We start from the raw sequence: 25,796 nt of genomic DNA, 5'->3' as shown, positions 1-25,796 counted from the left end.
CGGACGCTGTTAGCCGTGGGATCTGGGGGTTTGGGCTGGGAGAGGCTTGGGGCCCCTCGTGAGCAGTAGAGAGAGTGTATTTTACCCGTGGCTTTGACAAGAAATTCAGGTACTATTCGTAGCTATTATGTGCACTAATATTAGTGCAGCTGTAGCAGACCAGAACAAGGTTTTTCAGTAGTGCATGACAAATTCTGATACATAATGCATGATCTTGAGACATCGTCATTAGCATTCTTTGGGTTTTCTTCTGTGAAAGCCATTGAGACCATCCATATAATGATATTTGTTATAAATTCTGAAGCCTGGTATTGCAGATAAAAAATAAATCAATGATAAACAAATGAGATTGTATATTTTCAAATTCATGCATGAGGGATAAATTAATTCAGTTGGCATGAAACACTCCTGCACCCAGCTGACAAACAATAAAATAATTTATTCAAAGTTAAGTCAAATGCCCTCTATGACATCAAATACTGGAAAAGGCTGACGTTAATAGGTGAGGTACGCTAACGTGAAATTTCTACAGGACAAGAGGAATAAGAGTGCAGTAAAATGCAAGGATTACGAATAGCTGAATATAAGACAAGATGACAGAGCCCTTCGTTCAACTGGAGAACAGTTTGATGTGATTGTCATGCTCCAGTCCTATAAGCAATAAAAGAAATAACAGAGTTAGATATAGCAAAAGCAATTTATAGCGGGGTGAATCTAATGTAGACCTAACTCATGCATTTCATAGTGAAAGATTGCATAGCTGTATAAAAGTTTATTTTTTGACTGTGATGCCAGTGCTGTGCTTTTAGCCCTCTTTCTTTCTCTCTCTCTCATCTGTCCATCCTCAGTTCATCTCCACACCATGTCTTTAGCAGTGCTGAATGAGAGGAGACATCAGGAGAAGAGACGATCTGAAGTGTGTCTGTTGGTGCCATGGGTATCGTAAGACTGACCAATACAGAAGTGTACGACCATTGAAGTGGTCTTCATTGTAGTGCAGCCTTCCGCAAAACACCACACGGGTTCATCAGACATGTGGCAGGTCCATCAGACAAACTTTGTCTTCCACTCTGAAAATCTGAGCTATTGGCGGAGCTTTTCCAGTGGGAAGAAGATAGTCATGCGTTTTATTGTTTTGTTAGCCCTCCTCCATGTAAAATGGGTTTCCACAGAAAACAGCAAAAAAAGGTAGATGCAGTCAAAGAGATCCGTAATCCTGCTCTGTTTGACAGGACCAGGACCTTCTTCAGAGCTGTAGCACTCAGGCACTACTATGGCCTCTGTTTCCAAGGTTTGCAGGAGGGATTCAGGTTGTCAAGTTGGATTCCAAATGAGTAATCCTTCAGTGGACACGAGGGCTCTCTCAGATCCGTATATGGAAGGTGCTGCATATGAGAGTGAGAAAAAAGAAAAATCAGAGACGTGTGTAAGACTTTGTTTATGGTGAATAATTTGGCATGGCATGTCTTGACCCAAGTAAACTAGAACAGGGTTGTGCTGAAGTATATGTCACGAGTCACGAGTTTTGAAACAGTAGTGAAAGCATTAAAACAGTGAAGGAAATGCTATATTCTGAGTCATAACCTTGCAAAAGAGCATCATTAATGCTGTCTGACTCAGCTGACTGCAGTTGTCCATATGCCTATTGGCAGCATACGTACAATGTAATATAAAGATAAATTCTAAGTAAATTAAAAGAGGAACAGATGGATTTCAATTACTATTTCACTGTGAATTATACATTGTGTTCAAACGACCAGGCATAAATAGTAGAACAAGTTCATGTAAAATGGATTCTTCTATTTCAGTCTTGATTTGGTAATACATTACTTGACCCTCATATTTGTCTACCTGGCTGGATTCTCTAAGAGGTTTTGGTATAGCACTGTCATAGTAACCACGAGCCATCTCACATACACAAGTGTGCTATACTTCACGAGACATAGCAAAGCGCTTTTATAGAACATTCTAGATCAGGGGTACTCAACTGGCGGACCGCGGTCCGGATCCGGACCCGAACGCAGTCCTGTCCGGACCCAATCTCATTCCTGATTAACTGGATACGGACCAAAACAAAACCGTAGCATTTATTTCAGGGCTATTGAAAAAACACTCCGTCACGAGTGTTACGTTTGCCACCCCCGCTCAACAACTTACGTTCGCCACCAACCCTCAACAACAAGAATGCCTGGTTGACGCTTCGCGAGCGGCGCGAGGGTCCGCGCGGCGAAAATGACGTAATCGCTGTGGCTCCGCGTGTGCGCGAGTGCCTCGCGCGCTGTCGGTTCGAGAGGTCGTGCACCTCTCGAATTTTGTAACTTCGCGCCGCGCTTCAGCGCAATGAACAAAGTCACGTTTTCAGGGTTCATACACCTTTATAAGGTGGAATTAAAGCACTTGTACGTCACTTTCAAGGTCCATTTCAATATTTCCCAGCATGTTAAACATAATTAAGTTAAATATTTATACATATACTCGAAATAATTCGCTTTTTATCACATTATTTAATGGTTGTTTATTTTAAAAACGCCCAATCTTCACGTCTTCACGTTCTCTCATGTTTCGTCCTGGAATTACAAGAGGCTCGTATTTGTTAACCTAATACAAGAGAACTATTCAGTCAGACAGATATTTGTTGTGAAACCAAGTAGTTACAATTTCAAGCATTTTAAAGTACTTTAACCTAAATTCCAGCACTTTTCAAACTTGAAACATATAGCAACATTAAAATTGGTCAGGTAAATGTTCATTCCCCTGTTTTGAGGGGTGTTTCTACCACATATCGTTTCGGACAAAACGCCTATCGTTTCGGAGAACACTGCAGTGACGCTCGCGAAAGTATAAACGCCTCCACCGAACGCGCACCGTTCGTCCCCCCCCCCCCCCCCCCCCCCCCCCCCCCAAACAACTAACGTTCGCCACCCCCGCCGCACCGGACCTCAGGGCACAGGTATCTGCCAAAATTGGACCGCGGACAAAGTTAGTTGAGTACGCCTGTTCTAGATTGTTCTCTCTCTGTCTTAGTTGTCACCTTACTGCCAACCACACGTACAGGCACAATAAACAAATGAGGTGATTTTCCTCATTACAAACTTCTCATTTTAAACTATATGCTAGCAGCAAGACAATACGAAATATATGAAAAAATGCCTTTTATTTAATTGTCAGTACTTACTAAAATTACTAGATCTGAGTTAAATACCCTAAAGAGAGCAGAATAAAAGTCCTCCACATGAGTAATTTTAACTCTGGCTCATTTAATCTTGGTGATGCTCCTGTGTCTCAGATACAGAGACATGGATTTAGCATCACAGAGCGATGGCCCATCAGCCTTCTGCCACTGTCCCTCCCTCCGTGGTGCTCAGGCACAGCTGTGTAGTCCCAGCAGCTTGTAAATGTCGTGCAGAGGAATGGCTGGTCCATAAAACGCACTGGAACGCTTCACAGTCAAATTACAGTAGGAGGCATACAATTCAGACAGTGCTTGAAGCTTCAGCACAAACAGGCTGATTAAAGACAGCGGGCTGACTATTCTCTTACCAGTTAATAATGTTAGCTATGTATTTAAGGACAATTAAATTGACAAATCTTTTTGGCAAAAATGTCTTGTTATCCTATAACAAGGCAGGAGAGCATTCAAAATAAGAGGAACAGTTTCAAATATCTCACAACTCGTTTTCAACACTGTAGTGATGATGCGACTGTCAGCAAACCCCCAGAATGTGCATAAGAATAAATACAAACAAACAACAAACAGGCAGCAGTTAGAATCACCTCATTTGCATAATGTTAACTGGCAGCCACTAAGTTTCACACATTATTATCAACATTAACATGTTTAAGTGATGTATTACTTTAATAGCTGACATAGACTTGCAAGAGCAGGTTTAAATACTAATCTATGGCTCGCATTACACCAACATTAGCGTGTCTGGTGATGAATGTGCACTGTGTATAGGGCAGCTCTGGCAGCCTGGCTGCATTCTAATGAGTGACTACAGTGACTACATTCTGATGAAGGCAAGGTGCAAATGATAGGATTAACATCACCAGTAGCCAGATTAACAAGCCGTGTTCATCATCACGCCAGGGAGAGGCAGTAATGACAGGACAGAGGGAGAGAAAAGACTCCACCCCTCGATTCCAGCCCTCTGTTCTATAGATCCTCTCTCACATGGACAGATAAACCCACACGTTAAGCTCGACACCACACGCCAAGTCTTTTAGTAACTAATGTTCTATACCTTAAAAAGTCAGGAGCCCTGGAGATCATGTTCTCAAAGTCAGCAAAGGAGAGCTTGCTGTCTCCGTCCAGGTCGGCTTCCTCGATGGCCTTCTCACACACCAGGGTCACCTCCTCTGGAGTCAACTCCTCCTTGGTCAGCTTGTTCAGGGTCTTCTCAAGGTCCTCCTTGCAGATATAATTATCCACATTGAAATCTACAAAGAAAATGCAATTAGGAATATGGAATTAATGGTTGCTTTTTCTTATACTGTTATAATGTTACAGCATTATTATGAAATAAAACAGTTTGAAAAAACTGTAAAATAAATGTCAGTTTTTAGGGCCACTAAAAAACACAATATTGAGCAGTTACACTTCTGTAAGGAAAGGCATTATGGAATTTGTAGGAACAGGCTAATAAAATGAATATTTTTTACCATATATTTTGAAAGCGTAAATAGCCTTTAGCTCTCTGGGGGCCATCTCGCTCAGAACTGAGAACATGTCCACAAAGTCATTGAAGCTGAGGTTACCCAGACCATCCTCAGAGAAGGACTCTACGATCCTGTCCCTGAATGGGTTTTCCTGTGGAACATGGAGGAGAATCAGTGCAGAAAACATCCAGGTAAAAGCACCGACACAACATTGAGCTCCAGACATTTGCCCCTGCGGGACAATGGATGCCAAACGCAGAGTCTGAGACCCCGCAGGAGGTAGACCTGCAGCTCTGCGGGACGCCTGAACAGTACTGCATGTACCCTTACAGGGTCCGGGCCATAACACATCCAGTTCTGCTGAGTGAGAGCATGTGAAGTGGAGAAAGGCTGACTCTCCATGCTAGCGGCCATATATTTACTCTGCCAGTGAACTCTCCAATGGCCGCAAAGAATTTTTATGCTCCACACAACTGGCTGACTCCACACCTCTGAGCACAGTGCCGTGAGCACAACACAGAGAGGTCAAGCTTCCAGTCTGAGCCCTGGCACGAACGTTGTACAGCACCTCGTGCACGGACCTACCTAGACCACTGCATTTGATGCAATGTTCAAAATTATTCCAACGGCATTCCTTTGACCACAGAAGGGATGCCTGACAAACCCTGACCCATTTACAAGTGTTGTCCATTCACATTACATTCACAACAAAGCTTCGTGAACTTTACTACAATAAGCACGCATTCAATTCAACCAGATTTTACGATTTTTAAAAAAGTGGTTAAAATCTGGTGAAGGGGCACGTGTTTGTAGGTCGACGCTGAAGGGCCAGTGAACTGCATCTGCTTTTGACTCAGCGGTGTGTGGCGAATCACATCACTTCAGCACGAAGAGCCTAATTAGCAGCCAGGCCCGAGAAAGAATCCGTGAATTATGTTTATGAAGTCTAGGGGGACTTTTGGAGACCAGGTGCTGTCAGGAGCTCATAAATTCCACTTTGAGTGGACTCCATCAATACAGGCCGCTCCAGATATCCCTCTACCCATGAGACATCTTTATAGGGAGGAGCAATTATTTTACGTGTAAGGACACTATGTTATGGTGGTCTGAAGATGTAACAGCTGATGAATATGGCAAAACACTCGTGGCAGTTTACCCAGAGTGCAGTGCAAAGTGTAAGGACAACGCAGGGGCAGGAAGCTACGTGAGATTCGTTCTCGTCGTGTGACTCATCTCGGGGGTTGCCCCCGCTGTTGCAGGTTTTGCACAAAGATTACTAAATGTCCAAATGTAAACGTGTATTCTACAGCAACCTTTGCTCCTCATATGGCATTCAGCAAAATTCAGGCTTAGACAAAACACTAATGTGAAAATATAATGCTTTACAGATAAATCCCCCTTTACTGGACAGTACAACCAATCTATTTGCAAATAAATAAGCTTTGCACTGAAGTCACAGATTTTCAGATTAGCAGTATGCCTCTCGTCAACCAGAGCGAATCTAAAGTGCCAGCATAATATGCTAAAACACCATCATGTTGTGGAGCATTAACTTTCACAAGCACAGTGGAGTAATCATCCCTTCTATCCATGGCCTGTGCTTCATCATATAAACAGCAATGTAGCAGTATACCTATTAAACATCAATTTCACTCTAAAAAAAAGTGTCTATTCCTTTTGTTTTTACATCTAAACTTCAGATTTGTCTTCAGATAAGTGTGCAGCTGAACTGGTTGCTGTGTTGTGGTGAAATACCTTCAGTTCTGGCATGTTGACTATGAGAGCTAAAGGGATTTTAACATCGGGGTCATCCGTGTAGTCCATGGGGACTAAATGTGGAGCCAGTTCATGGAACCGTCCATGTAACCTGCAAAGACGAGAACACAAGGTTTGCATGCGTCATGGTGCGCCCAGACTCCTCCCTCCTGCTGGTGTACGTGGACACGTCCGTGTGTGTTTTATCTGTTATTTGTATCTCCTGTCTTTTACGTATTTAAGTGTACATGTTGTCTATATTCTTAGTCATTGTCTGACTTTGCCCCATAAGTTTTTGTCAACCACTTTATTGTCATTAACAGAAGCTACACATTTATGAAATGTTTTCACGCAATTGTTACACCCTGGTTTTGATTTTCTTTGCATATAAGATTCAACTAATTGCCACATTTTTAGCATAAATCAGATGTTATTTAGTCTCCTCTGGATATACTCAACTTATGGTTTGCCAGAAAATAAATAAGGTATACATCACCAAAGTTAAAGGAAACCAGGCTGCCACATATTGACAAGGCCATTTATGCCTTACAGCACTGTGTTTTGGACTTCAATCAGGGTGCTATAAATTATCAAATAGTTTTTCTAATTATTACAAGAAGACAGATGTAGGCAATAGTGTTCTCAGGAAGAATCCATAACACTAATGCATTCTGGAAGCATGCTTAATAATATAAAATATATACAAATATACATATAGGTTTTATTGATTTATGATCTTGTGATGTGGTATATACACTATCAACTATAATTTCACATTTACACTCAGATGTCTCATGGATACCTGTAAAAATGCTTTTCTCATACATTTGGGAAATTCAATTATCAATGATTCCGATCTAATATAATATTTCACTGGACAGGAGGGAATATAATAATAATGTGCCTGGCAGATTTCACAAGGCTGTTTTGTCCATTTCTCACAGTGAGACTTGGAGCCTTTCCAGAGCTCTGATCTGATGACTCATTCTGAGCCTGGCTACTGGTGAGAAAGAGAGGGGCTCCTACTTTAATGAGATATGGAAAATATAACACACACGCACCCACACACACACACACACACACACACACACACACACACACACACACACAGATGTTTTATAACAATCGGTCTGGCCAGAACACAGCAGCATAAACAGGTATGCACATGTGTCTCATTGTCACATCACAAAGAAAACTATGCTTATCTAAAAACATAGTATGTAAGTAATGGCTATATATGCCACATATGAATAATGGATATTTTGATGCTCTGAAAGAGGATATATATGTGGATGCTAGTAAAAAACCCAAAAGGTTACAAAGCAAGAATATGCCAAACAAAAACCAAAAGCCGGAATACCAAAAGGTCCCGTCTGATTCGTTTATATTTAGCAAAATCAGTTCAAATCAGTTCAGGTCTCTGATGGTTCTCTACTCTGTCAAATCCTGTTCATTCATAGCCTTACACTGTCGCCACAGCAGCACTACATAAACCATTGATCATGGAGTATGCTAATGCTAAAGGGACAGCTCTCCAGTATTGAGGAAAGTGATCCATCATGTCTTTAAACATATAAGAGCATCTTGACACATGACCTTAGACACACAGAACCTAAGCAAATCTGTACTGAGGACAGAAGCCAGAAGCATGTTCTGAAATCAAATCAGAACCAAATCAACACGCTAGAGAAAGATGGACAAACCATAATGATTGGTGATAACCCTTCTCTAGCCCGCCATGATAGTGTCACCCAGCTAGCGATTGTGGAGCCTGGATAAGAGGAAGAGTGTGTTTTATGAAGGGCATAAAACATAGGACTCCATTAGGTTGGGAGGTGATTGTCCATTTTGTTTCCTGTGCTCCACTGACCCTGTTATCAAACCCAATCTCGGTGTCACTGTGGATGGACAGTTCATTCACATGAATCAAGGGAGGCGTGTCTTTTCTTGCATAAGCGCTATGAACAGCTTTAAAACACCTGCGGACAGCTCAGCATCAATGAAAGAGGGGGCGGGGCTCTAGTCCGTGTTACGCCAGCCCTCTTTCACCAAGTCACAGGAGCTCAGCCCTGGGATTTCACACAGCTACACCACAGAGACGGAGAAACGCAGCTTAGCAAGAAAACAATAGAGAAGCTGCAGAGGATTACCCACAATGCCTCAGTGCATGACAGCGTTCCCTGTGGACAGCTCCATCTGAGGAGTAATGAAAGCAGTGATGCAGCGTTCTGAAGCCGGGAGATAAAAGCCCCTAATGGTTCAGTGGTGGGGAATAAGCTGAAGCTTTAGTGGCCATTAGCAGTTAATATATTAAACATCTCATTAACCTTTATACATTGGAAACAAATGCTACCTATTTTCACAAACATACACTTAGCTGGTGTACTGCTTGGCATGTTCACAGGTAGCCAAGTTTATGCCTACAACCTCTTAATTGTCGCTAAAAACTGTCGGTGCACTGCAGCCTCCATGATTTTAATTTGCAAGGTTAATGTCTGCTCTGTATCTACTATAATCTATGCAATATGTGATCCCTTAAAGTGTTTATATACAAAGTGAAATGAGGGCGTATATGGTAAGATGCCAGTGATAGCAGGAGTGAGATTGTTCTGCCTACCCAGGAAGGAGACTTCATATCATACTTCATAACCTTCCCCCAGAGGTTTGATATTATAAATAATTAGTCACACAATGAGTCACCCGGGGATTTTTTAACTGTGTGCTTAATGCCATCACATTAGGCAGTCTTTTACTACGGTATTTTACTACAGATTTTCCAATGCATATTTTTTAAATCATTCAAATTATATCAAATAAGGAGGGAAACTTGTGAAAACAACACGTTCATAAGCAGCGTCAGGTCTGGGGCTGACCTCAGAGTTCAGTTAGTCCTCTGTCTAATGCTACACTGCTGATGTCTGCATCACCTCAACTCTACAGGTAACTCCACTTCACAGTTCCAGTAAAAACTCATATAGCTGTTACTGAGTGGGAACTTGAGAAAAACTATTTATACAAGTGTCTGTGCCATATCCAGACGACCTGTCAAAGCTCTCATAGGAAATGCCTTCCTATAGAATTCATTATACCAGACCATTATACCATTATACCTAATTGAAACAGTATCTCACTGAAACAGTGATCAAAATAATTGTAGTTTGAAACCCGGGCAGCAAAGTGAGCTCATGTAAAGAATTTAATTAAAGAAATGTCTCTTATTCCTGAAAAGTGTGACTTTTAAAAAACAAACAAAAAAAAAACCAAACTTGGATACTGCCCTGCACAACGTAAAGCACACCCCGACACAAAATCAACTGCACAACCTCAAATTGCCAAATCAATCATTCAACAGCCACTGACATATTTAAGTTTTTTTTTATCAACCAAAATAAGGTAAAAACATTCTGTAGACCATTCCTTCACAAGCTCATGTGGTGTATTTCTTCTGTGGCAATGATGTGATGATGAAGATAATAAGATAATACATGTATTACATTACATATACATTTATTTATTACAAAAAAGAGCAGCATCAAATCAAGCACCTAGGTCTTGTTTGAGAGAGGTCTCGGGCAAATGTGAATCTTCCTCTCTCTAACAGTTCCAAGCCTCCTTCTTATATAGAGACCCGGTCCCTGTAACCCTATAGCCATCCAGCACAGTTGTCCGTCCATGGTAATCAATGCACAAGCTAAAAATGACAACCAGGAGAAGGAGAGTGAAATGGAGCCTCATCTTCACTACCATATGTGGATGACCCCAACACTCCACAGATCACCATGTCCCCGTCTCTCCCTTAGTGATCCACATATAGGCATGTATAGGCAACCCGCTATAATCACCTAAATAACTACATACAATACTACATAGGCCACAGACACTACACTTCCCTACAGTGTATTAATCTGATTTTATACTGTTCCAACTCATCAAGGCCCAGAGTCTGTATGACTGTAATTCAGACATTTGACTGTAACCCAGTGCTCTGCTCCATACACATGTACTTTAATTCCTTTGAGAAGTCACTTTGAGAAGTCACTTCATCTTCAAACAACGCCAATCATTAGCATATACTGAAACCTGAGAGTGTAAGAGAGGCACGACACCACATACACACACACACACACACACACACACACACACACACACACACACTCCCCGGCCCCTTTATTAGCTAACTATCCAATTGTTCATTAACAAAAATGTAGAAATCAGCCAATCACATGGCAGCAACTCAATGCATTTAGGCACGTAGACATGGCCAAGACGATCTGCTGCAGGGCAAACAGAGTATAAGAATGGGGAAGAAAGGTGATTTAAGTGACTTTAAACGTGGCATGGATGTTGGTGCAAGACGGGCAGTTCTGTGGGCACAAATATCTTGTTGATGCCTGAGGTCAGAGGAGAATGGCCAAACTGGTTTGAGCTGATAAAATGGCAACAGTAACTCAAATAACCAGTCGTTACAACTAAGGCAAACAGAAGAGTATCTCTGAACGCACAACACGTCAAACCTTGAGGCGGATGGGCTACAGCAGCAGAAGACACACCGGGTGCCACTCCTGTCAGCTAAGAACAGGAAACTGAGACTACAATTCACACAGGCTCACCAAAATTGGAGAATAGAAGATAGGAAAAACATCTGGTTTCTTGAACATGAGTGGGTTTCTTTGTACTCGAATGGCCTCCACAGTCACCAGATCTCAGTCCAATAGAGCACCTTTGGGATGTGGTGGAACGGGAGATTCACATCATGGATGTACAGCAGACAAATCTGCAGCAACTGTGTGATGTTATCATGTCAATATGGACCAGACTCTCTGAGGAATGTTTCCAGTACCTTGTTGAATCTGCCATGAAGACATACAACCTGGTACATTTTAAATTAATTCTATTAATTCAGGAGCCCTTTGCTTGCACAACTGATGAAGGACTTCTGTCTGTCCGAAACATCCTGTTTCTCTGGAAACTTTGTGTACTTTACTACAATTTAAAATCTCTCTCCCTCTCTCTCTCTCTAATTGCTCTCTCTATATATTATAGAGAGCGATTAGACAGTCAGACTGAACACACAAACAACTGTCACCTCATATCTTGCTGTTCAATCTTAAGTATGTATGGAAAAGGTAGTGAGTTTTATCCCTGACTCTAGGCTTTGCATGAGGGAGGGGAGGGTGTGGTAGGAAGGGTGTGGTGGGGAGGGTGTGGTAGGGAGGGTGTGGTAATGAGGGTGTGGTGGGGAGGGTGTGGTAGGAAGGGTGTGGTAATGAGGGTGTGGTGGGGAGGGTGTGGTAGGGAGGGTGTGGTAGGGAGGGTGTGGTAGGAAGGGTGTGGTAGGGAGGGTGTGGTAGGGAGGGTGTGGTAGGAAGGGTGTGGTGGGGAGGGTGTGGTAGGGAGGGTGTGGTAGGAAGGGTGTGGTGGGGAGGGTGTGGTAGGAAGGGTGTGGTAGGGAGGGTGTGGTAGGGAGGGTGTGGTAGGGAGGGTGTGGTAGGAAGGGTGTGGTGGGGAGGGTGTGGTGGGGAGGGTGTGGTAGGGAGGGTGTGGTAGGGAGGGTGTGGTAGGAAGGGTGTGGTGGGGAGGGTGTGGTAGGGAGGGTGTGGTAGGGAGGGTGTGGTGGGGAGGGTGTGGTAGGGAGGGTGTGGTAGGAAGGGTGTGGTAGGGAGGGTGTGGTAGGGAGGGTGTGGTAGGGAGGGTGTGGTAGGAAGGGTGTGGTGGGGAGGGTGTGGTAGGGAGGGTGTGGTAGGGAGGGTGTGGTGGGGAGGGTGTGGTAATGAGGGTGTGGTAGGGAGGGTGTGGTAGGAAGGGTGTGGTGGGGAGGGTGTGGTGGGGAGGGTGTGGTAGGGAGGGTGTGGTAGGGAGGGTGTGGTAGGGAGGGTGTGGTAGGAAGGGTGTGGTGGGGAGGGTGTGGTAGGGAGGGTGTGGTGGGGAGGGTGTGGTGGGGAGGGTGTGGTAGGGAGGGTGTGGTAGGAAGGGTGTGGTAGGGAGGGTGTGGTAGGGAGGGTGTGGTAGGGAGGGTGTGGTAGGGAGGGAGTGGTGGGGAGGGTGTGGTAATGAGGGTGTGGTGGGGAGGGTGTGGTAATGAGGGTGTGGTAGGGAGGGTGTGGTAGGAAGGGTGTGGTGGGGAGGGTGTGGTAGGGAGGGTGTGGTAGGAAGGGTGTGGTGGGGAGGGTGTGGTAGGAAGGGTGTGGTGGGAAGGGTGTGGTAGGGAGGGTGTGGTAGGAAGGGTGTGGTAGGGAGGGTGTGGTAATGAGGGTGTGGTAATGAGGGTGTGGTAGGAAGGGTGTGGTAGGAAGGGTGTGGTGGGAAGGGTGTGGTGGGGAGGGTGTGGTAGGGAGGGTGTGGTAATGAGGGTGTGGTGGGGAGGGTGTGGTAGGGAGGGTGTGGTAGGGAGGGTGTGGTAGGAAGGGTGTGGTAGGGAGGGTGTGGTAGGAAGGGTGTGGTGGGGAGGGTGTGGTAATGAGGGTGTGGTGGGGAGGGTGTGGTGGGGAGGGTGTGGTAGGAAGGGTGTGGTAGGGAGGGTGTGGTGGGGAGGGTGTGGTAGGAAGGGTGTGGTAGGAAGGGTGTGGTAATGAGGGTGTGGTGGGGAGGGTGTGGTGGGGAGGGTGTGGTAGGGAGGGTGTGGTAGGGAGGGTGTGGTAGGGAGGGTGTGGTGGGGAGGGTGTGGTGGGGAGGGTGTGGTAGGGAGGGTGTGGTAGGGAGGGTGTGGTAGGAAGGGTGTGGTAGGGAGGGTGTGGTAGGGAGGGTGTGGTAGGAAGGGTGTGGTGGGGAGGGTGTGGTAGGGAGGGTGTGGTAGGGAGGGTGTGGTGGGGAGGGTGTGGTAATGAGGGTGTGGTGGGGAGGGTGTGGTGGGGAGGGTGTGGTAGGGAGGGTGTGGTGGGGAGGGTGTGGTAATGAGGGTGTGGTAGGGAGGGTGTGGTGGGGAGGGTGTGGTAATGAGGGTGTGGTGGGGAGGGTGTGGTAGGGAGGGTGTGGTAGGAAGGGTGTGGTAGGGAGGGTGTGGTAGGGAGGGTGTGGTAGGAAGGGTGTGGTAGGGAGGGTGTGGTAGGGAGGGTGTGGTAATGAGGGTGTGGTGGGGAGGGTGTGGTAGGGAGGGTGTGGTAGGAAGGGTGTGGTGGGGAGGGTGTGGTAGGGAGGGTGTGGTAATGAGGGTGTGGTGGGGAGGGTGTGAATATCTGTCCCTACCCAGAAGATTGGGTTCCATTTCTGTTGAAAGGCATACAAAGCAATACCTGTACAGGTGAGAAGACCACTGCATGGGTTAAAGGGTTTCAGTGAAAATTGAACCACTTTTCTCAGAATACACACACACACACACACACACACGGTCTTTCTAGAACACTCTAGTTCTGTGCCTTTCTTGTACACCGGTAAATGTGAAAGAATGAGAGTGAGAACAGTAAGAATTGCAGAATGAGGATAGCTTGGCCCGGAGTCTCGGAGGCTATAACTAATGATTGTCTTGTTTAATTCTGGATGCTGTAAAATATCGCTGAATCAATAACCGTGACAGACCTGATACACCGAAGGGGAGGACAAGAAGGAAAGTCAATAACACCAGTGTACAACAACAACAAAAAAACATGGGAACTCAGATTACTCAGATTTTAATTATCTTTGAATTTGAAGCTGTAAATAAAATAACGATGACATTTTCTAGTTGCAGTGTTGGTCACCAAGATAAGATTATTTTATGACTAATAAATCCATTAGCAACTGCAAAGACACTGATATCAAACCCACTCATATAAATTGATTACTTAAGCAGTATCAGAAAACATCTTTAAAATATATCTTTGCAAGCTATGACTATGTTCATGTCTATATATTTGTGAGTGTGTGTGTGTGTGTGTGTGTGTGTGTGTGTATTTCTATCCGCTTTTGTCTATGATAAAGGTATGCTGTCAGGTTTGCTCATCACCAAGACAAACTGCTATTTCTTTAGTATGGAAAAAGCTTTGTAAACAAAGTCACAAAAAAATAACCAAATTAGGTCTACGACAAAACAGCACTGGGTCTACCACAAGACAAATGAGATGCATGTAACAATGTCAGCAGGTACAGTGGCTAACGACAACACATCCACACCACTGTCCAGGATGCCCATATAAAACAACATCCACTTCTGGAGAGCAGACACCCGTCTGAGTTTCCCTGGCAGAGAAAATTAAAGATTGGCTCTAAATCAGTGTTTGCTGCAGATCCCCATTTATCTTGCTGGAAATTTTGGAACATTTCTGAATGAAAAGGCTTTGCTACATCTGACTTAGCAGCAGTATGACATTTAGGATAAAAACTTATAACGCATACACCCCCCACAGCAACTGCTGAAGGTAGCAAGAGGCTAAAGCACAGATATGGGTGGACATGTGTGAATTTACAATGACACAGTGCCTTGTAACTGAGGTAGCGTCGTGTTTGTGGTTCGACCAATTACACGCTTTGCTGCTTGCTGCCTGTCCTGCTCTTGTGGAGATTTTCATAGTGACACGTGCAAAAACGACATGCAGAAAGGGAGGGGCGATAAATTATGATGGGATGCAATATCTCTGTTTCCCTTTACTAGCACACGGTCATACCCACTCTAAAACAAAAGTAATTTCTGAAAAAATTCCATAAACATACTGATAACAAAACACACCAGACTCGGCAAGCTATGAAGACTCAAGTAAGTGACATCATAGCTCATACATTCCTGGATCATATGTTCATATGTTTACACATTCATAACTCACACAATCATAACTCACACACTCGTAGCTCACACATTCATAGCTCACACATTCACAGCTCACACATTCATAACTCATATGTTCTTTGGTCATATGTTCGGATATCACACTTTCAAAGCTCGTACATTTATGAGTCATAAGTGCAGATCAACACTTTCCCCCCTGCGTGAAAACACTCCCATGTCACAGTGATCTCATTCACCATTGGTAAACTGGTAAATATGTTAGGGCTACATAGGATCGAGTTAGTCTATCAGAAAAGCACAGGTAAATGACATTAGGCCAAAACAGTGTAACTGTGTACTGGAAATGAGGCAAATGAAGACTGTAACAGTGCCATGACACACATTCACACACACAACTTACCGAAGGATTTCCTTACGCGTGAAAAAGGTGCAGTCCTGCAGACAGGAAGAACATTTATTTAAAAATATGCTTACTGAAAGAATATTTACTACCTCACTGCTCTAAATAAACATTGTCTGATCTTTAATCTATGCTAACTATGTAGTAAAGTGTGAAGGCTGTATTTATATTGCATTACTACACACAAATGAATACAGTGGGCACGTTTCATCTATGGAAGTGGTAGGGTTTAATGTTTCACATAGACAACGATGTTGTGTCTGTGAGCTGCTATCTATCACGTACATGTGATATGAAACCAAGCTAAATTATATGGGGCATGGCTGTGCCTGTCTACATACCATCAGATCTTTTGCCCGACATAATCCCACCAATACACGGCCCTTTTGTTCTTGGCCTTGTGGCCCCATATGTACCCATCCCTATTCAATGTACAAGTGCCAACAAGATCTGACAGGTTTACAAGCTAGTGATTTATCACTTCTTTCTGATGTTTACTCCGCTTTCTCCTGCACACATGGCTTATGCTAAGAACAATCCCAGCAATAAGGATTTATGGACATTTAGCCTTTGAATATTGTCAACTGCTCGTTAATTTGAAATATTGGATCTTGAATCTGTGTGATGTGAAATAAGGTCACAGAGCTGAGAATTATTAGCACACTGGATAGATGACCAAGAGCAAAATTACTGCCAGGTTCAGAACACAACCCACATAATGATTTCTTGCACAGGGCAGAAAATGGCCGCCTGGCAAAGGTATAGTTTCTTATAATGCTCCCATGAAGGGGTAACAGAACTAAAGGCCAACTAAATAATCCTTTCAGCTAAATGGATAAACTCCACTAGTCCAACAAGAATTCAATCTTGCTAAGTACACTAACATGTTCCATGGCCTTTAATACAAAATTAAAGGACTATAATGACAAAGTTATTTAACTGTCTCTGCTGTGAATCACTCGGTTCAATTTCCCCCAGTGATCTTGACTGGTCACTTTAAAAGTTTTCACTTCTGTGGTAAAAACAATGAAATTAGGAGAATGATATATTTAAAGATGTTACCAGAAAGAATAAATTAGTCTCCAATAGATTTTGTTATATAGAAAGAAAGAAAGATCTTTAGTCATCACAAGTGCACATGAGTAAGTCAAAACATGAGACATTACCCCTTGTCCAATCTGCTCAAGGTGGTATTGTTCTCACAACTTATAAACTAAAAACATTCACACTCTAAAGTCTCACGTTTTAACCTTGATATTTCATGCCTTAAGGGAACACAAGTGACAGTGAGAGGTGTGCACCATCACAATGCTATGAAAGTCTTATGTTGCAGACATTTTTAAAGATGAAGCTTAAATGTCTTATGTAATGAATGCGTCGTCATACAACCACTGAAAACAACTGGGATGATTTTGCCCCAGTTTGGACTGGTGCTTCATCGTCTTTACTGGACACACTTTTATCAGGTTCGTTCACGTTAAATCTTAGGCTATGTACTACATGTCAAGAAAGAGAGTTAATTACCATTCCAAGGCATGAATTATCCCTTATTCATTAAAAAAATGAATGGTTCACTCATTGTAAAAATCCTCATCAGCAAAACTGGTAGGTGGACAAATTTTTTCAGTTTTTTTCTCTCTATATAATGAATTATGTACATTTTATATAGCTAGGTTATATATATGAGAGAGAGAGAGAGAGAGAGAGAGAGAGAGAGAGAGAGATCTAGCTATTTGCTATGCTACTTGGAAATTTGGTAATCATGTATACATATTGCACATAGTTTCATTTGTACATTGTCATGCAGAGGAAATGTGGTTACTAGCAACAGCATTACCTATATCTGAAATTGCTGCCTTTTGTAATTTTTTTGCCCCATGAAACCGCAAACCTTACGTAAAAGTGAATTGTGAGAACGTTTTTGATAGCAAGTGTTTGCATTTAAACATATACACGCTACGCACGTGGAAAACATGTAAACTTGCAATCTTGTTCTTTGGTTTATTCGATTTTGCGATGGTCAGCAGTTCTTTCCGCGCGTTACCACTAAGATTAATTAACTGGTAGAAAAGGTAGAATATTTAGAAAAAAGCTCTTACCTGGTAGGCGTCTAACTGTTCATCAGTAAATATCGTTTGCTTATTACCCATCTTAGTCGAGTAATTTTCCTCTTGGACAGATGCATCACATTGGAAGTTAGAGGAATCCTCTGTTTTCTAGGCATTTATGGCACATATACGGTGTGGCCAATCGAGAAAACTGACCACGTATAGAATTTCAGAACTCCGACTTACTTATGGATGTTTGTAATGCAGATAACACTCTCCATAAATACTTGAGTGCAACGTGATCGATGTTGCTGCGCCGCTCAAACGTAGAGCTTCATGAATAGCACAATAGCCCACAGCCCGCTCACTCACTCCCGTTTCAGCACCGACCGCTGTCCATTTCTGCCCGTACTACCAATCTCAAAGGTGGTTCCGACGGGCTCCGAGGAAGATTCAACGTTGGTACCACTAGGTGGTACTGATGATACAATGGCCAAGCCGCTCGGCAGCTGCTAAATTGAGGAAGGAGTAACTGTAGTAAAATATAGAAGGCAGTCAAAAGTTCGATGTGGTATACAAGGTTTTTTTTTTTGAGAAACAGGATATTTCGGACAGATGTTAATAAAGGCATCTTGTCCGAATGTCCACATTTAAAATAATGCCAAAACAAAATTAATATTGTCAATTTTTCTTTTTTTTCTTGACATATTTGCTCGTCGTATTCAGCACTTAGAAGTTAAGCAATTCGTGGCATATGGGTTTTAACCAGTGGATGGGATGAATAAATCGTCTGCAGGATCAGCTCTGGCACCACTGTAGTCTTCCTTCAGACAGACACATAACTTCCTGGTGTGCTGAACTTCGATGTAACAAAGCAGTTCAACAAATCGCAGTACAAAAATGCAGATACAATTCCCATCCCAAAAAGACTGGTGATGCAAATAACGTTACGTGTCTAAAATGAAAACACCCCCAAACTAATGAATGACCCACATAAAGGCTGTAGCTGCCCAGCCATCTAACCGGAGCTGCTGCTGCAGTCCTGGTGAGAGTCCGATGAGAGTCCGATCACCTTCACCTGGTTAGAGGCGACAGATGAGAGTCCGACTACCTTCACCTGGAGTCCCGGACAACATCTCCGTGTATTTCCAATGACTTGATACATTTATAACAAATGGAGCCCAAGAAGGACAAAGACCACGGTACGTGTTTAACTAAGTCTGGTCTGTCGGACTGGATTGCATAACCACTATGGTACCTGTGATGTTTTTCTACGGTGTTTCTGTGTGTTTGTGTGGTTATAGTGAACATGTTTATCTGTCCTCCTGCAGTGGCGCTGATATCGGGTTGTTTTTGTTTCTGCCGAGACTTTGTTTACGGTTACTAAACAAAAACAAATCTAGGCTAGCTAGCCATGTAGCTAACATCAGCTAGCTAATATTGCACAAATTCAGCTCGTTTCTCAAGAAAAGGGCTTTAACTCATGCAGTTTAATAAAAAAAACACGTTTGCTTTTTTTCTTTCGGTGGTTTAACGACATCTCACGGAAACATGTTGGTTTCCATTTATCTTGTTCTGTGCCTTGAACACCCCGTTGTTTTAGTAGCTCCAACACTACAAATGTCTTTCCATCCGGCTACATTGCGCAATGATGTGATTTATCGCAGGATTATAATATTTAGGTTAATAGCTCGCTGTGTAACATTTCTAGCTCATCTTTTGTAGTTGGGTGCCCATTACATATACACATGTATTAAAAGGGAGCGCTAGGCTGTTTCTCAGGCCCATTTAGAAGGCCATGTCCTGCATACAAATATATTAAATATGCCAATAACAGTGAACATTGTAAACTGTTTTACGTAAAAGCAAACAAAAAGACAAAGATTTGTGTCTCCTAGACAAACACTAAACAGACAAATCGTATTATAAAGCATTAAAATAAAATATTACTCCTTGTGCAAAAAGAAAGATTTAAATCATGAATCGGTAGTGCTTTTTTGCTTTGTCTTGTATGCAGAATTACATTTTTTTTGTATGTTTTTCAGAACCAGAGTGTGCAAAGATCACCCCTGGGCTCCTGAAATCCCGAACGGGTGAATTTGATTTAGAGTCCATTTTATTTCTTAAACTAAGGAGTCTAGGTGGGTATTGAGTTTGAATGTTTTGAGGTAGCTGCATCAAGTAGGCCTTGTTTTAAACGGTTGCAATATATGTGCATTTTGCAGGAATTTATGACCTTGGATGTATTGGCGAATGTATAAACCTGGAGAGACTGGACCTCTCTGGGAATAATATTACAAATGTAGCACCTATAGCATCACTCAGGGTTCTAGTTGTGCTTAACTTGTCCTCTAACAGAATATCTAACTTAGGTAAGTGAAAATTAAAATAATTTAACAAATAAGTAATGACTAAATATGGTTTTCATAACCAAAAACCTTTTATTTAGATCCCATCTCTAGCTGTGAAAGCCTGCAGAGTCTAAATTTGGCTGGAAATCTTATATCCAGGTAATTTCTGTGTTCCTAACATAAAGAGCAAGTTCAAACATTGTGTGCTCTGCATTTCATTGTGTGCTCTGCATTGTTTATTTATCTATTGCTCTTATGCCTCTGTATGTAAGTGTACTATTACATTTGATTAAATCTACAGCCCTGATAACCTCCATCCTCTGAAGTCTTTAAGGACATTAGAGAGTATTAGACTGAAAGACAACACACACAATTATACTAATCCAGGTTGGTCTTTCACAGGAACTCTACTTTTTATTTTAAATGTGGGTGTTTTTTTGTTTGTTTTGCTTTTGATTTAAACAATACCTCACTTATTTCCTTCAGTTTGCAAGAATTCCTCATACAGAAACATGCTACTTGAAATGTTTCCACACATCAAGGTGTTGGATGGTGAGAGCCTTTTTGCCTATGATTGCAGCAACTAACTGAAAATGTAAGCAGTCAGCCAAACAATGTGGCAAATAATGCATTTTATGTGTTGCTGTAGGCGAACGGGTGGTTGGTCGTGGCAGTGATCTATACCAACTATGTAAAGATATTGATGATACAATAAAAGGTACCTCTAGCTTTCCAGCATGTCTTGTGTGTCATATTCGAAACTTGTAAATAATTTAAATGTAATTTTTCTATAAACCAGAGTTTTAAATGTTTTTGTTCAAATGTGCAAAAGCATGTTGAAGATTTCTATCCATAAATTGAGCGCACAAATGATAATACTGCATTTTGTCATTGTTTACAGCAATAGAAGTCAAATCTTGCTATTCATTTGTTAGTATTTTCACCTTGTTTTTTCAGCGAACATATTTAAAAATGGCCAACTGCCAGAGGTGCCAGACTGTAAGCCCTGGGTAGAAGATGGTTTTTGGGAGATAAAGAGATCAAATAATGCCATTGTCGATGAAGCATACAAACAATTTAATGGTAACATTTTGTGAATTTAAAATCACATTTTTCTTATTTCTTTCCCAAGTTTAACTTTAGGGTTTCTTTACCTTCATTTTGTTATTTTATTCTGCTGTTCCTCAGATGTTCTTCATGAATGCAGGCTGCTGAACAGCAGAGCATCGTATGCCGTCTCACAGACAGAAAGAACACTTTGCATCAAGAACCAAGCGAAGCAGTACGCCGTTTAATATAAACACACTGAATATTTTGAATTGAAAGTTTAGCTCTTTTTAAATGTTTTGCTTTTTAACTCATTTGACTGTATGCTTTTAAAGACTCGTGCTTGAGACATCACCAGTGCCAGAATTCTCAACTCTGTTTACTGCATTGTGAAAGTTTAGTTAACTATGATTTTGTTTTTTATTGTTATTCAAAATGGAGGCATCATAAATTGAGTTCAGTTTTGAGTGTCATATTAAGCTGTTCCAAATGAGGTATTGCTGGACTTGTAACACAAAACTGTACAAGCAGTTTGAACAATGCTGCTATTCAAACAAGATGTGCTTGTGAATCCCTTTTGATGCTTTTCTTTATTGACCATTGATGGTTTTCCAGTGCTAAACTTCTTAATGGCATTTTGGACTTTTTTTTTTTATTGTGTGCTTTATATGAATGGAAATACAGGAGTTTTTGTAGTCTTAGCATTTTACTTTTTTGCTTCTGTTGTGTATTATGGTTCTACATGGCTGTCTTGTGGGATTTTCTTTGTATTTGCTTATCTTTATAAAGCAACTAGCAAATCCAAACCTTTTAAATTGTAATTTGTTCTCCATTTACATTTATGGCATTTGGCAGACACCCTTATCCAGAGCGACTTACATTTTTATCTTTTTTTTTTTTTTTTTTTTTTTTTTTTATATATACAAGTGAGCAGTTGAGGGTTAAGGGCCATGCTCAGGGGCACCTCAGTCATTGCCTCAGGTCTGGGGATCAAACCCACGACCCTCCGGTCACAAGACCAGTTCCCTACCGGTTAGGGCCATGACTGCCCTAACTTTTCCAAAAGTTATTTCTCAGGCATGACTATTGCAAACCTAAAATGATGATGAATTTATTACCTGATTTCAACACACTATTCTTGCACAGTAACATCTAATCCAGCAGGTGATGCCAGTCCTGAAACCCAACTTGTAGAAAAAGTATTGTTTCTGTAGGGTTGCCAGTGTGGGCATAATCCCTGCCTACTTGAAGTATGCTTAAACTTATTTTTGTGAGCTCTTTTCTCTCACTCACTCATACTTCCAGACAGGGAATTGAAATGCAACATAAAGGAAATTATCAAGTTAGCATTTGTGGGGAAAGATGTCACAAGTAAAGTGGAACTTTTTGCAAGGTAAAATAGTGGGGGGAGGTATTAACAGTTATAGTGGGCATGCACAAGGACTTTAGGGTAATGCCACTGAGGTCAATGTACAATCAAAGACAGGTCCTCTTTTGAGTGAAAAGTGTAATGTTGGGATTCTTGTCAGTATGTGGTGCTCTTAGAGTCGTGCTGGTCCTTTGTGGGTAGATGTGTTGCTGCATTGTGTATTTAGTGTTTGTATTCTGGATTATTTCCTTGCCTGGATTAATTTTATGGCATAACAAGATCAGGTGATTTGGAAAAGTCAGACGCGCTACGTCATCAGTCCGCGACAGCATTAGGGTCGTCGGTGTCGCTCTGACACGTGACTCTGATTTGCTCTTCTACAGCAGGAAGACGATCATGGCCGCACACGCTATAAGGTCCACGGTAAGGAACACTGTGTAGTAGATATAGTTGTGCATATTTAATGATACGAATAATAATGCTGGTCTTCAAGGTGTGCCGACTGATAACATGTTGGCTGTAATAGGCAAGAGTTAAAGGTTTAGGGCGGTAAAGAGTCCCAGTCAGCTCTTGATGGGATGCTTCACTCGTAATGGTGAATTTGTTCATCCTATACAACATAGTATGGGGCTAATAAAGTAGATAATAACTTCAACATTATAGAGTATTAGTGAAGTATTACAGTGTATGCAGTTCTTGACTATGATTGCAGAGCTAGCTAGTTAGCATGACCTTTACCTGACTGGGCGTTTCATGTAGCGGCGTGTTCAGCTGGTAATGACAGCAGTGTTACTCCAACTAACGTTAGACTCACGTGTGTTACACATGGAGCTGCTCCTGCAGGTGTTTCATCTACTGGACACATATGAGTGAGTGAAATATGGGAGGTGCGATCATTAAGTCCCTGAGTGGTGAGGATGAGGATGATGTAGGAAGGTTAGTCCAGCATCCTCTAATATCTTCAACCGCGGTGAAGTTAGTTTCAAGTTGGATATTGGATATTCAAGCTCCGCGGAGATTGCGGCATCTAGCTCACGGTTGATCCGAATCAGGCACTACGAACTCGGCCAGCCGCTCTCTGTCGCTCCCTCCTCTCACGCGCGGAGGTTCACTTAGGGACCATCAATAAATTTCCCAACTAGACACTCTTGAGAAACCAAAATAATTAGAAATCATTGTCTTATGACCACCTGAGTGGAAAACGATATCAAATCATGCCTAAAAGATTACATCGGTGAGGCACACACATTTAAATGCCATTTTAGGCTTTTTTCTGTTTTTAACGATTTTTTATTTGAAAATATTGCGATTTTTCTTCAATAGCTTCAAGGTCATGTGATCCACTGACTCAAAATCAGAGTGAAAATATTCAGCTACACTGGACAGATGAGGCACACTCACTTATATGCCATTTTAGGCTTTTTTCAATTTTTTACCAAATTTTTATATGGAAATATCGCGACTTTTCTTCGATAGCTTCAAGGTCATGTGACCCACTGACTCAAAATTAGACTGAAAATATTCTGCTACACTGGACAGATGAGGCACACTCATTTATATGGCATTTTCAGCTTTTTTCCATTTTTACCAATTTTTTATATGGAAAAATAGTGATTTTCCTTCAATAGCTTCCAGGTCATTTGACCCACTGACTCAAAATTGGACTGAAAATATTCTGCTACATTGGACAGATGAGGCACACTCACTTATATGCCATTTTAGGCTTTTTTCCATTTTTAGCAATTTTTTATTTGAAAATATCGAGATTTTTCTTTAATAACTTTCAGGTCATGTGACCCACTGACTCAAAAGTAGACTGAAAATATTCTGCTACACTGGACAGATGAGGCACACTCATTTATATTGCATTTTAGGCTTTTTTCAATTTTTAGCATTTTTTAATATGAAAATATCGCGATTTTTCTTCAATAGCTTCAAGGTCATGTGACCCACTGACTCAAAATCAGAGTGAAAATATTCAGCTACACTGGACAGATGAGGCACACTCATTTATATACCATTTTAGGCTTTTTTCCATTTTTAGCTATATTTTATAAGAAAATATTGCGATTTTTCTTCAATAGCTTCAAGGACATGTGACCCACTGACTCAAAATCAGAGTGAAAATATTCTGCTACACTGGACAGATGTGCACACTCACTTATATGCCATTTTAGGCTTTTTTCCATTTTTTACCAAATTTTTATATGGAAATATCGCGATTTTTCTTCAATAGCTTTCAGGTCATGTGACCCACTGACTCAGAATCAGAGTGAAAATATTCTGCTACACTGGACAGATGAGGCACACTCATTTATATGGCATGTCAGGCTTTTTTCCATTTTTAGCAATTTTTTATTTGAAAATATCGTGATTTTTCTTCAATAGCTTCAAGGTCGTGTGACACACTGACTCAAAATCGGAATGAAAACATTCTGCTACAATGAACAGATGAGGCACACTCATTTATATGCCATATTAAACTTTATTGAACAAAAAATATACAAAACAAACAGGTTTTGCATTAAAGAACAGCGCATCAAAAGCAATGGCAAGATATAATATACACTGCTCAAAAAAATAAAGGGAACACTCAAATAACACATCCTAGATCTGAATGAATGAAATATTCTCATTGAATACTTTGCTCTGTACAAAGTTGAATGTGCTGACAACAAAATCACACAAAAATCATCAATGGAAATCAAATTTATTAACCAATGGAGGCCTGGATTTGGAGCCACACACAAAATTAAAGTGGAAAAAACACACTACAGGCTGCTCCAACTTTGATGTAATGTCCTTAAAACAAGTCAAAATGAGGCTCAGTATTGTGTGTGGCCTCCACGTGCCTGTATGACCTTCCTACAACGCCTGGGCATGCTCCTGATGAGGTGGTGGATGGTCTCCTGAGGGATCTCCTCCCAGACCTGGACTAAAGCATACGCCAACTCCTGGACAGTCTGTGGCACATCAATGCAAGCTGTGGCAAGAAGGTTTGCTGTGTCTGTCAGCGTAGTGTCCAGAGGCTGGAGGTGCTACCAGGAGACAGGCCAGTACACCAGGAGACGTGGAGGAGGCCGTAGGAGGGCAACAACCCAGCAGCAGGACCGCTACCTCCGCCTTTGTGCAAGAAGGAACAGGAGGAGCACTGCCAGAGCCCTGCAAAATGACCTCCAGCAGGCCACAAATGTGTCTGCACAAACGGTTAGAAACCGACTCCACGAGGATGGTATGAGGGCCCGACGTCCACAGATGGGGGTTGTGCTCAGCCCAACACCGTGCAGGATGCTTGGCATTTGCCAGAGAACACCAGGATTGGCAAATTCGCCACTGGCGCCTTGTGCTCTTCACAGATAAAAGCAGGTTCACACTGAGCACATGTGACAGACGTGACAGAGTCTGGAGACGCCGTGGAGAGCGATCTGCTGCCTGCAACATCCTTCAGCATGACCGGTTTGGCAGTGGGTCA

General features: G+C 42.1%; 3 protein-coding genes across 5 annotated transcripts in view; 2 read left to right on the top strand and 1 right to left on the bottom strand.

Moving 5' to 3' along the window:
• Positions 1 to 419: 419 nt before the first annotated feature.
• Positions 420 to 23,419, bottom strand: cib2 (calcium and integrin binding family member 2). Of its 3 annotated transcripts, XM_077007493.1 has the most exons (7): positions 17,804 to 18,179; positions 17,609 to 17,679; positions 15,510 to 15,544; positions 6,415 to 6,526; positions 4,663 to 4,810; positions 4,245 to 4,440; positions 420 to 1,385 (listed from the first exon to the last, which is right to left on the bottom strand). In XM_077007493.1, the coding sequence occupies exons 2-7, from the start codon at positions 17,657 to 17,659 to the stop codon at positions 1,364 to 1,366; spliced, it is 564 nt and encodes a 187-aa protein (XP_076863608.1). In that variant the 5' UTR covers positions 17,660 to 17,679; positions 17,804 to 18,179; the 3' UTR covers positions 420 to 1,363. The 3 variants fall into 3 exon arrangements, with proteins under 3 accessions (XP_076863608.1, XP_076863610.1, XP_076863609.1); XM_077007495.1 differs by lacking the exons at positions 17,609 to 17,679; positions 17,804 to 18,179 and adding an exon at positions 23,063 to 23,419; XM_077007494.1 differs by lacking the exon at positions 17,609 to 17,679.
• Positions 18,619 to 21,749, top strand: lrrc61 (leucine rich repeat containing 61). The gene is made up of 9 exons (XM_077007491.1): positions 18,619 to 18,759; positions 19,603 to 19,698; positions 19,783 to 19,929; positions 20,007 to 20,067; positions 20,210 to 20,295; positions 20,395 to 20,460; positions 20,558 to 20,626; positions 20,866 to 20,991; positions 21,097 to 21,749. Exons 1-9 carry the CDS (start codon positions 18,732 to 18,734, stop codon positions 21,201 to 21,203), a joined length of 786 nt encoding a protein of 261 aa, XP_076863606.1. The 5' UTR covers positions 18,619 to 18,731; the 3' UTR covers positions 21,204 to 21,749.
• Positions 22,643 to 25,796, top strand: part of idh3a (isocitrate dehydrogenase (NAD(+)) 3 catalytic subunit alpha) — a 12,122-nt gene continuing 8,968 nt past the window's right edge. The window contains exon 1 of the mRNA XM_077007490.1: positions 22,643 to 22,747. Coding sequence (XP_076863605.1) covers positions 22,721 to 22,747 — 27 coding nt within the window. The 5' untranslated portion in view covers positions 22,643 to 22,720. The remainder of the gene's footprint in view (positions 22,748 to 25,796) is intronic.

This window comes from Brachyhypopomus gauderio, chromosome 5 (assembly GCF_052324685.1).
Source record: "Brachyhypopomus gauderio isolate BG-103 chromosome 5, BGAUD_0.2, whole genome shotgun sequence".
Classification (NCBI taxonomy): Eukaryota; Metazoa; Chordata; class Actinopteri; order Gymnotiformes; family Hypopomidae; genus Brachyhypopomus; species Brachyhypopomus gauderio.
Note: the sequence above shows the minus strand (reverse complement) of the source record. Positions and strands in the feature narration are given on the sequence as shown.

Bases quoted from the DNA above. Each gene is read 5' to 3' on its own strand.
- cib2 (XM_077007493.1), bottom strand. From the start codon at position 17,659: ATGGGTAATAAGCAAACGATATTTACTGATGAACAGTTAGACGCCTAC. The intron at 15,545-17,608 runs GTAAGAGCTTTT...TCCTGTCTGCAG, and splicing joins AACAGTTAGACGCCTACCAG to GACTGCACCTTTTTCACGCG. The intron at 4,441-4,662 runs GTAAAAAATATT...TTTTCTTTGTAG, and splicing joins TTACGCTTTCAAAATATATG to ATTTCAATGTGGATAATTAT.
- lrrc61 (XM_077007491.1), top strand. From the start codon at position 18,732: ATGGAGCCCAAGAAGGACAAAGACCACG. The intron at 20,068-20,209 runs GTAATTTCTGTG...TTAAATCTACAG, and splicing joins GCTGGAAATCTTATATCCAG to CCCTGATAACCTCCATCCTC. The intron at 20,461-20,557 runs GTGAGAGCCTTT...GTGTTGCTGTAG, and splicing joins ACACATCAAGGTGTTGGATG to GCGAACGGGTGGTTGGTCGT.